The 15,900-nt window shown below is 41.7% G+C and overlaps 1 protein-coding gene across 1 annotated transcript in view; it reads left to right on the top strand.

The window, feature by feature from the left end:
- CDH4 (cadherin 4) overlaps positions 1–15,900 on the top strand; it is a 468,294-nt gene that overhangs the window by 415,264 nt on the left and 37,130 nt on the right. Inside the window, exon 8 of the mRNA XM_072879088.1 lies at positions 5,816–5,953. Within this exon, the coding sequence (XP_072735189.1) occupies positions 5,816–5,953 (138 nt within the window). The remainder of the gene's footprint in view (positions 1–5,815; positions 5,954–15,900) is intronic.

The raw sequence follows: 15,900 nt of genomic DNA, 5'->3' as shown, positions 1-15,900 counted from the left end.
GAGATGGAAAAACACATAAATGTAAAGAAGATGTGAGGGCAGCCATGGAAGGAAATAGGATTTAGATTTTCTAGCTCCTTCACCAATAGATTTCCTACTGAGTACATCCTACAGCAACGTCCTGGTAACCTTATTTGCTTTACCAGACGTGATGCTAAAATTAGCTAGTCATACATTTCTCAGGAAGTGGTAATTAATTGGACAATATTTGTACAGAGCTTTGAAAATGTAGGTCCTAATTTTGCAAACCCTTTGTCCGTAATGCAGATTAATTTAATCACATAATTACTGCATTTCTGGACTTTGGCATATACAGTTACCCAGCCTGTGTGTGATTTATAATAATTGCATGTGTAAACCAGGAATAGCTGTATTCCTAAAAATACTGTGCATGCACATTTGAAAATTGGGATCACAGATAGCACTTCATTACTAGGATTTCATTTTAAAATACTTTGTTCTTTTAGACTCTCTCTCTGAATATGACTTGGTTTTATTTATAACCTCTCGCAAGACCACGTGCAGCTCAGCCAGGCATTTGAGACGGTGTCTTTCGTACCAGCCTCTGTCTTGATGGGGAGAGCTACTTGCAATAACTATAATTTTGTTTGGGGCACCTGTTCCTTTGTGTGTGCTGATGGAACAGGCTGGTTCAGTGATATCGATCGGTGTTAAGTCTTAACCATTTTCACACAAACATTTGGACTGAAAGGAGTTTTATTCTTTTTCTTCCTAAAAAGTTGTTTGTACACAGAGAATGCTGAGGGATCCGACTTCTGCTTTAGCTCAATTTGTCATAATTTATACCTAGACTAAAAGGATTTTATCCCTAATTTAATATATTCTTTTGAACATTTTTGCTCCTCAGACCCTGTATTAGATTGTTCCAGCATCTCACTCCTTTAGTGGTGAAGGACCTACTAATTTCTAGCCTAAATTTATTCATGGCCAGTTTATACCCATTTGTTCTTGTGTCAACATTGTCCTTTAGTTTAAATTGCTCCTTTGCCTTCCCAGTGTTTATCCTCCTGATGTATTTATAGACAGCAATCATATTTGCTGTCAGCCTTCATTTTGCTAGACTAAACAAGCCAAGCTCTTGTAGGCTCTTCTCCGGTGATGGGCTCTTCACTGCCGGCACCTGGTCGGATCCGGGTTGCTCAGCAGTGAATACAAGGGACCTGGATTGTGCACAGCATCCCAATGAGCCCTCGGTGCTTGGCACAAGGAATTAATATTGCCGTATCTGCAATGCTAATACTGCACACAATGCGTTTGCTGACGACATTTGTGTCTTGCTCAGTGGCAGGGAGCTGGTGGGACGTGGTGCCAGTCCTCCTAGCTTGTGTCCAATAAACCAGCTTCCAGAAAAGTGTTGTTATTGGTCCCTTGCTGCGTTATCTTGTATTTTGTACTATTAAATCACATCTTGTTTCTGTTATTGTCAGGTTACCCTTCTTCCAAGCTGTTGCTTCTTCCTGTACGAGGCACTGCTGTCTTTTTAACCAAGCCCTTGATCAACTTGCCATTACCCAGCTTAACCAATTTCTTCAACTAATTCCCATCTTCTGGAATTTAGCTGATGTATTTCTTTGTGGCACTGTATCAGATGATTGACAGAAGAGCAGACAGATTAGATCTGCCACGGTTCCTTTAATTATTCTTTCTTTCATAATTTTTTCCTTCAAAAGCCCTTCTTAGTTTTTAGGTCAGACTAAAAGCTGTGCACTTATCAAGATGAGGTTTTTTTCCTTGGCTTAAGTAGAAGCAGCACATTTACTTTCCTCTAGCGTGAAGATTTGTTAGATTTATTAAAAATACTGGGCACTGGACCTCCCAGGGACTTTGCTGGTGCTGGGTTTTTAGTCTAGATCCCCTCGGGGCAGAGGCTCATTTCTTTACTTCCACAGCATCACCATCAGAGCAAACATATAGTAACTGTTTCATTTCTCTGGGTTAGGACCACTTTGTGTTACCTCTATGCCATAGTTTCTGCCCTGTGCTATGTAAAATGTCATTTTTGCAAAGAAAGAGAATATGAGAATTATTCTGTATGATGAAAATGCCATCAAGAAAATGTCTCTCGTGCTTGGGGGCATGGGGCTGCTTTTTTTTTTTTAATAGTCGTAACAATAATAATAATATTAGGACAACAAACTAAGATGCCCCTGGAGATGTTGTGACAAATTGGAAGGACATGTTGGAATTGAAATTGATTGAATAGTTCAATAAAATCAGCTTAATGCACAAAAGCAAAAAGGTTAGCTACAGAAAAACAAAAAAATCAGTAATACGTTATCTGCTGGGGCCAATCTCACTGAAGATTGAATTAGTTATAAACTAAAACTAGGTACTTGAAAACACCACCCTTATATGCCCACACTGGAGCCTTTCGGATGGAGTGGGACGTGGACAGCAACCAAGTGCCTACAGGCGTAACAAATCTCAGACTACTTCCATTTGGTGGACTTGGCAGTGTTAGGTTTACGGTTGGACTCAGTGGTCTTAAAGGTCTTGTCCAACCTAAATGTTTCTATAATTCTATTCTATGATTCACATATCTTCGTGTTTTTTGCAACTTTACATGCAAACCAAGGCCGTTCTCCATGTCAGATTGCACTTTTGCTCTAAACGCAATAGTTATATCTTCAGCGATGGAAATAAGTGCAACTTTGGTGATGTCTCTAAGTTTCCACCAGCTCACTTCTCGCATGTCCCTGATTGCTGCAGCTGCCTCTGGTATCCTGAGATATAGTGCCCACCTCAAACGTGTGCGTTCCCGTAACGATCCTACCTGATCACTCCATCCATTTGAGATCTGCTATAATTCCTCGCATTTTCTCACTAGGCTTGGACTCCCTGCGCTTGCTTGCACGTGTGCAGCGCTCCTTTGCCATCCTTCCCCTCTTCCCGTCCTTATGCACCAGCTCTTTGTGGCTGGTACATCTGTACATTACTAAATTCTGGGCATTTTCATTTTTGGCATCGTATTATCTGATTGATATAATCTTTCTTTTAAATTTCTTTAATTTAGTGTTCTGAATTTGTGTGGGGTTTTTTATTAACGCTGTGCTACAATGCTCAGTGAGAGGCACTTTATTAAATAAAAAAACCTTATTGTAAACCTGAGATTAATAAGACAGGGTCTGTGGGTATGCACACACATGCGTGTGTCATCAGAGTATGTATAATTTCATAAGCAGTAAAATGTGAAGTTAACAAAACTTTTAAATGAGACTTTCTAATCCCTTACCCCCTCTTGTACGAGAGGATTCATTTTTCCAGGGGAAGCTTTGGTTAAGAAGTGAATAAAGCAAGCTAGAAAGGAGCTGAAGGTGGTGGGAGGTTTGCAGGCTGGGTCCCAGTAAGAGTAAGTGCTGTGCAGACGGAGTGTGACCTTACCCAAAGTCTGCAGTCTGTTCTCGGAGTTGAGATTAAAGTTAGTGTAACGGTGTCACAAGTTTCAGAATCGCTTTTGACACAGAAACGGAGCTGCCTTTGCCGTGCCCTAGCTGGAGGCACGCTGCCGCGACAGTCCCGGCGTGCTCTGGTGGGCACACCTGGGAGCGTGGCCTGGGAGCCCAGCAGCTGTAGAGGGGTCAGGCTGCAAACACGGTCAAATAGAAAAGCGCCAAGTTAAGAAAGAAGCACCCCTGCCGATGGAGGCTGTTTCATCGCCCTCGCGGCTGACGGAAAGGAAGGAAAATCTTTTTTCCTGCAGTTGCTGCTGAAGCACGGAAGCTTTTACAATAACGTGCGACAGCTACGCCATCAAATTGGAAACGCTGTGAATTACGTGTCTCCGTCTCGCTGCAGTGAGGAACATTAGAGGTGGCTTTGCCATTTAAATGCACTGTTGAAATGGAGTCTCTCATGTGGGCCTCCGACCTGTTTTTCTAATTTATGTGGAATCAGATTGCCATTATTTTTTTTAAATATCTTCCCCCCGCTTCTATGATTTAAACCTAATTTGGCTCACAAGAATTTGGCCTGTTAGGGAATACTTCTGTCAGCCTCCCAAGTTGTCTATAAGAGAGAATAAGGAAGGAAAAGCTAAACATGAAATAGAAGTTACATTCACTAATAAGGACATTTCAGCCTTACAATTACCCGGTGCTTTACAAATGAAGTAATGAACGGCAACTTTTTGCGTGAGGAAAAACAAGGGCTAACAATAATTTCTCCCTCATGTTTTATTATACAAGGTAGCACGAGATAATGAAAGTGCATTTCCATAATATATTCCAGTTGCAAGGTGCTGATGGATCCCTCTATGTGATATCTCGTCAATTTAGCAGGTTAATATCTGTCAATTAAAAGTCCTGGAATCACGATAAAGCTAAAATTCAGATCTCTGTTAATCTAGCAACTCAGAAGAATTAAAGAATTAAGCCAGTTATAGCACTTCAAGAATGTTTATGTAGGAGTAGAGAGACCTGATTGACCTAATTTTACGGTTGGACTTGATGATCTTAAAGGTCTTTTCCAACCTGTACGATTCTGTGATTCTGTAATTCTTGCCCTTTGAAATTTCAAAGGGCATTTGACATTTTACACACGCTTGTAACATCGGCACACGAATGGAGCAGCCTTCGAGTACCTAAGCTGTGTTCCGAGAGCAGGAGCAATCCAGCATGCGGCAGGTCTCTCCTCCCAGTGAAGTCCCTCCGCTTGGCTTTGCACAAAGCTTGTCCTGCATAACATTGTGCCTCCATTTTGTTTTCACACCCTTCGGGCTCTCTGATGGAGCTGCTTGGTCCTTGCGCGCCAGCTCACGTCTGTAATTGCACCTTAAACCTTAAGGAACAGGGCGTAATGTTAAGCTTTGCCCTGAGTCACACGGCTTTTGGCTGGATCCCTCCCTGGCTCTCGGCACATCACTTTGCCCATATTTCAGGAGAGAAACTTTGCCTTCATATCTGCCTTTAAAGTGCTCCATGTACCCTAAGCACGACACATGTAGACATCAATAGTAAATTCTGCAGATCCAAATGAAAATTTATTGTTGAGGGCAGTTTTAAAGATTAGGAGGCTTTTCTCAGTGCGGGCAGATATTCCTAAGTAAAGAGACATCCCAGGGAGATGTACACACATGCAAGATCAGATGCCCTCTCCTGTTTTATTCAGGTTTATTTTCCAGTGGCACTGACATACAGCGCCGTTTAGAAGAACTTGAACGTGTGATTTTTATGGCTGGCTCTGTAAGGCTATTTCTTTGAGAGCCATGTTGTTTGCGGTGCTCAGGAATTTAAATCAGTTCTGCTGAATTTTTCTTTATTGCAGTGAATATTTTTTTTCATACTGGACTTAAATTCTCCTTATTTACCAAGATTGTGTTAAGGATTGAAACACGGAGGGTATTTTAAGTATCAAAATGCTTTGTGGGCATCAAACTGCGTGAGCAGAACAAGCTGGAGGGCTGCCAGGCAACGTTGCTGTCAATTTTGGGGGTATAATGTTCTTGGTGATGTTTTCAGTGAAAACACATTAGCAAAATTTTTACTGGTTTTCAGAAGACAGAAACTAATGTTGCCGAAAATGCTTAAAAATTAGTAAAAATGTTTGTTTCAACCAAGGATTTTTGCCATAAGATTTTTATTTTCCCATAAAACAGGTGATATCCACCAGTCTATGCAAAAATCCCTTCAAAAACGTGGTAGAAAATTTTATCTGTCTTTTTTACTAACATTTTGAATCCCATTAACTTCTTAGTCTGCCTTAAGATTGCACTTGTATATGGAAAATAAACCAAGGCATTTTATAGGATGCATTTTTGTTTCTCATCTTTTATTTTCTTTTTTTTTTTTTTTTCCAGAAAGTTCAGCAGTATATAGTCATTGTTCAAGCCACAGATATGGAAGGAAATCTTAACTATGGTCTCTCAAACACGGCAACAGCGATCATTACAGTGACAGATGTGAATGACAACCCACCTGAATTCACTACCAGCACTGTAAGTATCAACAGATCAGCACGGTGATGCATGGACACACACCGTGTTTGTAATTCATGGATGTTCATACCCGTCATCTCTCTTAGCTGGTTTGGCAAATAGGAGGAACTTGATAGATAACCATGGAACAAAGACTTTCAGGGGGAAAAAAGGAGGAAAAAAGGAAAAAGGAAAAGAAGAATGATTCATGAACTAGCAAAACTATTTGGCGACCAATTTTGCTGAGGTACTAAAGGAGCTGAAATAATGTGGCAAACAGACTATGTCTGATTGCACCAAAGAGGATACAGTTGTTTCACAGCAATTGGCTGTGGACATATCAGAGTTGTTATTACTTATGAGTGAAATCCTCAGCAGTAACAGATAGTTTGGGTTTAGTCGCTCGGATACGATTTCAAGGAAGCAGTAAATACTCTAAATGGTAACAGGTATCTGGTAAAATTTGTATTTCACTGATAGCTCTAACAGATGTATTTGTGTGCGCCGGCAGTAAACATGAAGACATACCTTAGTACATCTGGTTTTAATCAGTTAAAGATCTTTCTTGTATTAGTACAGTATTTCTCCATTCTGTTCTCATGTGCTCCAAGTCGCTGTTACTGGGGGAAGAGGGGAAAAAATTGCAGATGACAAATTATTAGAGCTGGTTAAGGTAAAAATGAAGAGTTGGAAGGTGAAATGATGCCGTCTGGTTCTTTCCAGCCTTCATAATCCATAGACATAGAGCAACCGAAATGTGCGTGGTAATTTTAGAAACCACAGAACAGTACAGAGGTCTACATGCTAATAAATGAGAAATCATTGTGTATCCACCATCTATATTTATATGAGGGTAAACAAGGAGCAGTAAATGAGGTATCTTAAACTGATACCAAATTTTTAAAACTACAGAAAGTCAAACTGCATTGTGCTCAAGTCACTGCACATCCTTTGAGAAATGTTTTTATTATTTATATTATTCTGAATTTTCATTCCATCTTAAAAGATGTGCAAATATTTAGCCATGTAGTACCAAAGTTTCCCCTTAGTTATACCCTAACAAGCTACAAATGTGCAGCAGAACTCAAGGAAGTCATGCAGAGCCCAATTTATGCCACCGTGAACCCAGATCGGCTCCCTGCGAGCTATGGAGTCTGTGTTATCCTTCCCTTCCATCACCATCAGGACCTGGGCTCATGGATGTGATGTGCTCAGCTCCCGAGCAATGCCAGCATTTTCTGACGAAGTGACTTGGATCTAGATTCTCAGGAAAAGGAAGGCACTAAATTCCTCCTGAATCACAGAAACTTGGGCTCCCGACACATTTTCAGATCTGGGTGTCAATCTGCAGCCTGCGTTGCTGCTCCAGCGAGTGTAGGGTGGGTTTAACAGCAGCACATGTGCTTCGTATCTGTCGTAGTGAATACACCAAGCTTTGTATTGTAAAGTTGGCATTAAATATCTCCTTAAGTATGATACATACAGTTGTGAAAAGCCATAAAAATGTGATACAAGTCTTGGGCCGTGTGGTCCTTTCTCCTGCCAGCATGGGATCATTCTCTTGAAAATTTTATAGCAGCCAGTCTTACAGAGTTTTGTGTCTCTCAGGCCATGAGACTTTTCACCACAGCAGTACGTGTGCCCCAGCTCGCTAATGTTTGCGGGGGGGGACCTTATTCTGCCAGGTAAATACTTCTATAACCTACATTTGAGTGAAAAAGGAATGACATCTAGTGGCCACGTCATTTAAGCACAGGTTGTTCCAGATGGCCCAGGTTGCCTGGTCCTTGTCTCCAAATGCAAGGTAGGAGGTGAGGTTTCGGGGAGCAGGATGAGCCATGTCAGGGTTAGTCACACGTGCACATCAGTGCCTTCTGGAGGGCAGCATCCCTCCAGATGTGCTGTATTTTAATGTCTTTCCAAAACACTTTCCAAAGCTGAATCTGATGGAAGGTAAGACAATGGAAATTTGCTTTCAGGTGAATTCTGAGTATTTAATGTCTCGGTGTGTGTTAGACCTAGAAGGAATAAAAGCCATCAAGAGAATTACCCATAGGAATGTGTTAAATGGATTAGAAAATGCTGCTCTTCCTCTAAGCAGGGTTGATGTGTACCATTATTTCTCTAATTTCAATCACTGAAGAAAGAGTTTTGCAAGGGCCAAAGGGCTTTATACAGTAGCACATGGGACTTTATAAAGGTTTGAAAACCAAGGGTGTTTTACAATAATATTTTCTGATTCTATGGAAACAAATATCTTTGATGTACTCCCGGGTATAGCCAGGATGAATTTCACATTAATATGAAAGTATAATATGGTTTTTCCCTGACTGACAGAACAGCATCAGGCTGATCAGTCTCTTTAAACCTGAGCTGAATCTCCTTGCTGTCCTCAAATAGTCTCATCTGCATTTTAACACCTCTAAAAAATAGCAAAAATCTCTTTCCAGGAAATCTACAGCTCCTCAGAGGGTAAGAAAGCCCATGGTCTCTTTTAAGACTGGGGACTGTTTGGAGAGATACAGCATATTTTTATTTTAAATACTTCTGTATTGAGATGCTGTTGTAAAAACAAAATAGGCTGAATAACTGAAATTGTGGTTTGCTCTTGGAAAGCTGCCAGATGAATGGAACTCAAGCAACTGTATTGAGCACAGACACATACAAAGGCCCACCCTATAGCGCTCCTAAATTACCTGTCATTCAGCCAGGGTGGTTTTAGACTTAATCGTTTCTGGATAAGAATGTAGCTCAGGAGGACACTGCACCATGCTGGTGTCACAGCTCATGTATTCAGCAGCAGGAATTAATGTTACTGTGTAAAACTTAACAACGGGATGGGAGAGAAGAAAGCAGCCACTGCGATGGTCAAGAAAGTCAGATTACGTCTGTAGTCGGGCATGCCATTCAGGGGGGTGAAGAGACTGCGTGCACGGACCATGTAAAAGTTCAGACACAGGCGTACAAGAGCCAAAATCACACGTCCGCAGGAGTGGATGACCTGCCGAGGTATGGTGGTTAATGGACATCCAAGATAACAGGTGGGCTGTGGTCAAAAATGTAGTTCTAGATGAGAAGTGGAAAAAGAGCAATAAAATCACACAGATCCTTAAATGTACAAATTAAAGATACTCTGATAAAACTCCAAAATGATTGCTTGCTTACGTGAAAGTGGATCAATGGGGTTTTCATACCCTTTAGTACATCACCTGAAAGGCCGGGGGAAGATCTTGCGTAACAGTAGGGGAAGAAGAAGCCCCACCTTCTCATACAAAGGATTCTGAAATTATATGGAGGGGAAAAATCACAGTCTCTAGACGAAACAATTTTAAACTAAAGTCTGCTGTTAACTCTAAGTCCAGTCTCCATCAGCAAGAGTCATGACCAGTCCTGATAGTCACAACCAGCACTACCCCCATGAAACTGCGAAGCGCTGGGGCACAGCACGGACAAGGTGACCTCTAGTTTTTCCAGCTCTGTTTTTTGTGATGGTGAATATTTTCCTGATCTGCGATGCTATCTGGCCGTGCTGAGAAGCATCAGAGAGCAGCTAACAGTGAGGAAATGTCTCATGAGAGACTGCCCCAGAGTGGGAAGCAATCAGATCTGCACCAGAAGAGCGGAGCATCCTGTGAAATGCTGTAAACATCATAGGCAGCTCTTTTGGGCAATTTTAATGATTTAGTGCAGGACTGTGACCCAGGGAAAGCTTTTCTGGCTAGCTAAGGGACATCAGTCCACTCTTTGTGTTGTGTTCTTCATGTGACATTGTTGCTTGCAAAAATAAATGGAAAGAGGCAATTCTTGCCTCTGCTGAAGAGCAGAGGTATGAATTCTGGATGAGCAGAGGTAACGCCACCTCCACAGCGTGCCCGACCAGCCCATGCCCGCAGGCTCTGGGTCAGATGCCTTAGAAGAGGGTAGTGCAATCCCCCATGCCCAAGTTTTCCATAGTCCTTAGGGCGTGATTAGCTGTGCTGGTTCATTCTCATGGCATTTTTGGTGGGTTTTGCATCTGCCAAATCATCAGCTGGTGTAAAACAGTGAAATTTTAACTGGACTGCGTTACGAAAGCTTTGTAGTAAGTTTTACTGGGAAACTGGCTCCATAACTGTTACAAGATAAAGGTACTGGTATCAGTGCGGCCTCTGTTATCCAGAGTCCCTGTTACTCATAACAGGGTCATGTCCTCTGACATGTCTTAATTATGTGGAAATTCCTCTGCCTCCCTTCAAATGTTTATCTCTTGTGTGCAGGCGAGTTGCATTTTTTCTGTATTAATATAGATCCGTAGCTGAGCCTCTGGCCAGATGCTCACCTCAGATACAGGGGAGGTGCAATGAAATTAGTGTCGGTATTTCAGAGATTAAAAGTCAGCTGAGACAGAACAATGCTGGATAGTCTCAGGTGAGATTTTATGCAAGGTGGAAGCATCTTTTTTGGTCACAGAAGGAATGCCTTTAATTCCAGTGAAATCTTTAACTCCTATCAAGCAGGATGCCCTTTCCAATCTGACCCACGATACCATTAATAGCCATCCAAGGGTTTCCACTTTATCTAGGGAAATGCATAATCAGAGGGGAGGAGAAGTTAAAGAAATCCATGCCTACACTTGACTCATACAAAGTCTATTTTTATCGTATTCAATCAGGAACAATCAGGCGCAGAGAGGAGACGCAGATGAATTTGCATGATCAGACTTCTGTGTCTTAAATGTTAATTAAAAGTTATTTTAAATTTGCCTACTGTGCAGAACTTGTTTTTATAGTAGCCTATGTAAGGGAAGTATTATTTCACAGGGCCGAAGTGCTCATGATTAGTTGAGCTTGTGGATTCTTGGGAAAACCTGCCTGGCAATCAACCTCTCCTTAAAAAAAAAAAAAAAAAGGAAAGAAAGGAAAAAAAGAAACTGGGCTATTCAAGTTCTTTAAGCTGCTGAACCTTAGGAGGTCTTATTTAAAGCTACTTTAAAATTTGCCCTTTGGCACTGCTTTGAGAATCTCCTCTTGCGAGGCTGAATCCAGTGGAGCGTGTTTTAAAGAGGCAGCTCTGGGACCGCATCCCCTTCCCCACCGCACTGCCTTGCTGGCTCATCTCGGCGCTGACTCCCGTTAGGAACAGCTCTAAAGGTTTAGGACTGGGCTATTGCACATGGGTGGGCACTTCCCAGCTCACAGCGCCCCGGCAGTGGTGACTTTTGCTGGCCCGGGAAAGGCAGTCTGGCCAAAGGCTGGCTGTGAACTCCGAGCAGAATAGCTGGTACAGAACAACACGGTGCACAGAGATGCTCATATTCTAGCAGAAGGGGATGTGTTGCTGGGTAAGGTTAATCTAGTTACGAAGTGGATTTGGCTAATCAGAGGAGGAGCAAGGACTTGTTGCAAGTACATCGGAAAAAGCAGTTCTTGCCAGTTTTTACCTGGGCTATTTAATTAATAGTGTCAGATCAGACTCATCTCTGGCTGCTACAGTAGTGCTGAGTGAGTTACCTGGCTCGTACTGTACTGAATCAGTCAGCGATGAGATCTGTGGAGTGAAGAGCTCAGCGCTTCATGAGCAAAATGACATGGAGAGAGACCCAAGTTAAAAGGGCTTTTTGTTTTTGGCGCTGCACTGCACTGCCAAAAATGTCTGACCTTGTCTGTGCAGGTATTCTGGCTCCTCCGAGGACTATGGGAAATGCTAATGAGCCCACTCCGAAAAGTGCTTTGACATTTGAAAGTGAAGCAGGCTCTCAGTGCATCACTGCCATGCATTGTCCTTTACCATAAATAGTTCTGCATTCTCTCGTTTTGATGTTTCCTTCCCGTTTTCTCTCCTGTCTCCACCCTGACATACTAGTGCACATCATTTTGTGAAGCTAAACAAGCCAGGCTCCTCCAACCCCTTTTTACGTTCCAGCTTTCCGTTCCCCTAGTTATCTTGCTAACCCTGCTGTGCACCAGGCTCTGCTCAGATTTCTTTCTTTTGACCAGATTTGTATCTAGTAATCCAGGTGAGATTTTTCAGTGTCTTGAACAAGAGCACTAATATTTCCTAGGATCGAATTTGCCTTTTTCACAGCCGTGGCGTCACGCTCCCTTAAGTCCTCCTGCTCTGTGAACTTGCCAAAATTCTGGAAAAGCAAACAAGCATAAGCCAAAATTTTATTCCTTGTTCTGTGTGCATTTGTTCTCATGTTAATGCTGTTTGAGGACAAAATATAGCTGTGCATCAACCAGTGCATAAGCAACACTGTCCAAAGCTGCAGAAACAGCTGATGTGAGCTGGAAAAATGTGACTTTTTTGCAAGTGGCAAAGCTTGGGGTGAATGCTTCACCTGGTCTCCAGCCCCCCGAGTTGAACCCTGCTGAGCTTTGTTTTTAACGGTGAGTTCAGAAATAGCAAAGTAGCAAAGAAAACCCTCAGCTTTTGCTTCAGGCTGAAAGATACTGACTTCCAAATGACTGCGATGCAAAGATGTAAGTAGGTCCAATTTGGAGAAACGACATTTAATGGTGGTAGGAAACCAAAATCAGAAACCAAGTCAGCCTGCCAGCGGTTTGGGGTTTCCTAAGCACATTTATAGCCAGATGTATCTGGAAGCACACAGTACATGTGAGCATTATGAGAAATCCCTTTTACATGCACACTCATGTTTTACAAATTAATATTACGCTGTGAAGGGAGAACCCAGCAGGAACAGGATTTCAGTGGGATTTCCCACAGACAGATAAATGGACCAGGATGCCTACCAAGGGTTGTCCTAAAAAGAGGTATTACCACAGCTGATCCAGGGGAAACCAGTGGCAGTGGCTAGCTAACTATCTCCCAGGACCTGGGCACGCGTCCAGATCTGGAAAAGATCAAGGGCTTAAATCTTGAGCACCATGTACCTGATTTCCCAGCGTATAGACTAAAGCTGCGTAGGTAGTTGCCCATTCACATCTCATGGTCCCCATCATTACACCTGTGCCATTCAGAAAGTCTACAATGACATTTGAATGTAGATTAGCCTGGATGCTACGGTATTTTAAAATCATCAAAATTATGCCCGTGGCATAATTTAGAGGCAGTTGTCACAAGAGGCAGAAATCAAGGGGAACAGCACAGGTCAGAGCTGGCAAGGGGAAAGACCTAATACCATGATGAGAAAATTTACAGGACTGCGTTGTTTTACAGCTGAAAACAAACCCAGGAGTTCTGTACAGTCCTGCAGACAGGATTTATCGTTAAAAATCAATTGTGCTTTCATGGAAAATCCCAGGTGACTGTATTCGCTTGCAATTTTCCAATCAAAATGAAGCTCAGCCAAACTACGCAGTAAAGCTTGGGCTGTTATAGAGCTGTCATCGTCTAACTGAAATAAATTATTATATTCAAGTGAATCGAATATGCCCGGTAGCATTTGGGTACATGAGCATCTACCTAATTCTCTGTGTGTTTCAATTAAATATATAGTTGGTGAAGTCTAAAAACTAGAAATCAGTTTAGTTTTCCTAAACAAGAATTCAGTGTTTATAAATTGAAATGGGCTTTCTGCCTCTCATTACATTGCAGGTCCTGATGAAAACCTTTGTCGTGAGCAACAAATTAGACTAAGGATGTTAGGCGAAGGGGTAGCAGTAACAAACGGAGAGAGAACAAGCAGAAACAATATTCTTTCTTCCCATCCTATCTCAGCCTTGCCGGGGTTCACGACACTAATGCCAGGGGCTTTGCTGCTACAGATATGCAGATTAGCCGTGGTTAGGAAAGTATTTATGTCTTCATAGAAAGTATTTACATCTTGACCTGCCTTTTGAATCAAACTCACCTTTGGATATGGACCCCGACCTAAATGCAAAGCCTTTCCAACAGAGCTTAGGAGATGTGATGCCTACACAGTTTTGATTCTGATAAGGAATCCGTGAGATCCCCAACTCGGGATGCAGATTATTTTGTGAGCAGTACAGCTCTTCCCAGACACAGCATCTTTGAGTGCCTGGAGGCCCTTTCAATGCCATGCTATGGAAAACAAGACACGCTTCATACTCTCTTGTGGATACTCAACTTTTGCTCTTTATTTTATCACCTCTTTCATCTAAAATGAAAGATATTTCTCAGTTTATGAGAAAGCAATAATTCCCTGTGTCTTAATGAAAAGAGCATCAGCCCTTTCTGTGATTTCTGTTAATTCTTTACACCAGTGTAACATACGACAGAAAGGATGAAATACCTTCGAGACTACTTAGTGTAGTCTGCAAGATGGATAGATAGATACAAAGATGTATATGTACAAATACACAAATATAGATACACATATAGCTAGATTCAAAGCATAGATAGATACTGATATAAGGCAAATAGTCATCAATAATCTCCAAGTCCCTACTCCCAAATAAATTTGGTTTATGTGAATTATTCCATTACATTGTGTGGGTATATATGCATTGATATAAAAAAATGTGGTCTCCTTGATAGAAGTCTCTTACTAATAGAACCCATTAATCAAAACCTAAATTTACAGTGGCTTTTGTTTTGTTTATTTCCTTTCAGTACATTGATTTTCAAATTATCACCAAATTAATCATGTACAGTGCTTTAAACCAACTGCCGTTTGGTGAAACAGTTCTGGTTCCCCTTCATTACACTGAGCATTAGTTATTAAGGCACAGTTCAAGGCTCAGTTTAGCCTGATTCTGTCCTGAACCTAATTTGAATCAGCTAGATTCTTCCTTGTAAATGGGTCAGTCACACAGAAAAAACATCAAATGTAATCTTGAGATTGCAAAAAAAAAGGAGAGAAAAAGAAAGAAGATGATAATTTTATTTCTCTTCATTGATACCTGCCTGGTGGTTAAAAGAAGGATTAAAATGAGGTCATTAAACTTTCCTTGGAGACAAAACCCAGACCTCAGTGGTAATATGATTAATCAAATATAAAAGTGAAGCTACCCTGAATGAATAACTCATTTTTATAAAATATCTAATTACTGAAATGTCGTCTGCTGTAGAAGAAGAAGGGGGGGAAATTAATTGCAATAACAATTCAAGAAGATAAAGTTTTTCTGAATTAGGTCTACACAAGAAGCTAAATTGAGTTGATTAAGTAATTTTGGTTTCAGGAACACCCTTGATGGAAGTTAGTAGTAATGAATTTTTCAGACCTCGGAGTTTAAAATTGCCAAAGACCAGTGATTTAAAAAATGGGAACGATAGTTTCATTACAGATTTCAATTTTCTGTCACCAAAAAAAAGGGGGGGGAATACAAAAAAATACTCTATTGGTCTCTCAAATTGGACACATGTACTGCTTGGTGTAAAATCAAGAATAATATAACCTCCTCTCTTGATGCTGGAGAATGCAATCTCAGCCAATTAGAGCTACAACACCGCACGGGAGGTAGAGCCCACGATGCTGCTCGTGCCCTGCTTCTCACCACGTCAGTGCCTGAAATGCAGGAGTTTCAGCACAGCCTCTGTGCCCGTGTCCCTCATGCGTATATGCCCACCTGTAATGTACAGCACGATGCTCTCCTTTCTTTACAGTGCTTGTAGGTAGCTGTTGTTAATGGGGTGGAGTGGCACGTGCATATCCATCATCAGCATCGTAGTGATACGTAATCATTTCTTTTGACATTTGATTTTCTAGCCTGATGTTTTGCTGGTTTATGCAGTCGGGTTAATATTATCCAAACACAGATGATATCTGCACACTGGCAAGACCACCCCCGACCCATGCGGTATGACAGCACCCATCAGCTATCGCTTGCCGTAACCCATTTGTCATGAGCCGTTTCATTTGCAACATCTGGCAGTGCTGTGTCTCCTGGTGCGATGTCTCATTTAGCAGGGACTTCGCTCCTCCTTCTCCTTCACTGTTTAATGTGTGTGGGGTTTGGTGGAAGAAGCTGTAGACCACATCCCCACACCATGCCTTCCGTAGTGGCATGGAGGAATTGTCCAGTGAGAAAGAGGTGCTAGAACGTGTGTGAGCTACGCGTGTG

This window comes from Ciconia boyciana, chromosome 14 (assembly GCF_034638445.1).
Source record: "Ciconia boyciana chromosome 14, ASM3463844v1, whole genome shotgun sequence".
Classification (NCBI taxonomy): Eukaryota; Metazoa; Chordata; class Aves; order Ciconiiformes; family Ciconiidae; genus Ciconia; species Ciconia boyciana.
The sequence above is the reverse complement of the archived record's forward strand: the minus strand, read 5'-3'. Positions and strand labels throughout refer to the sequence as shown.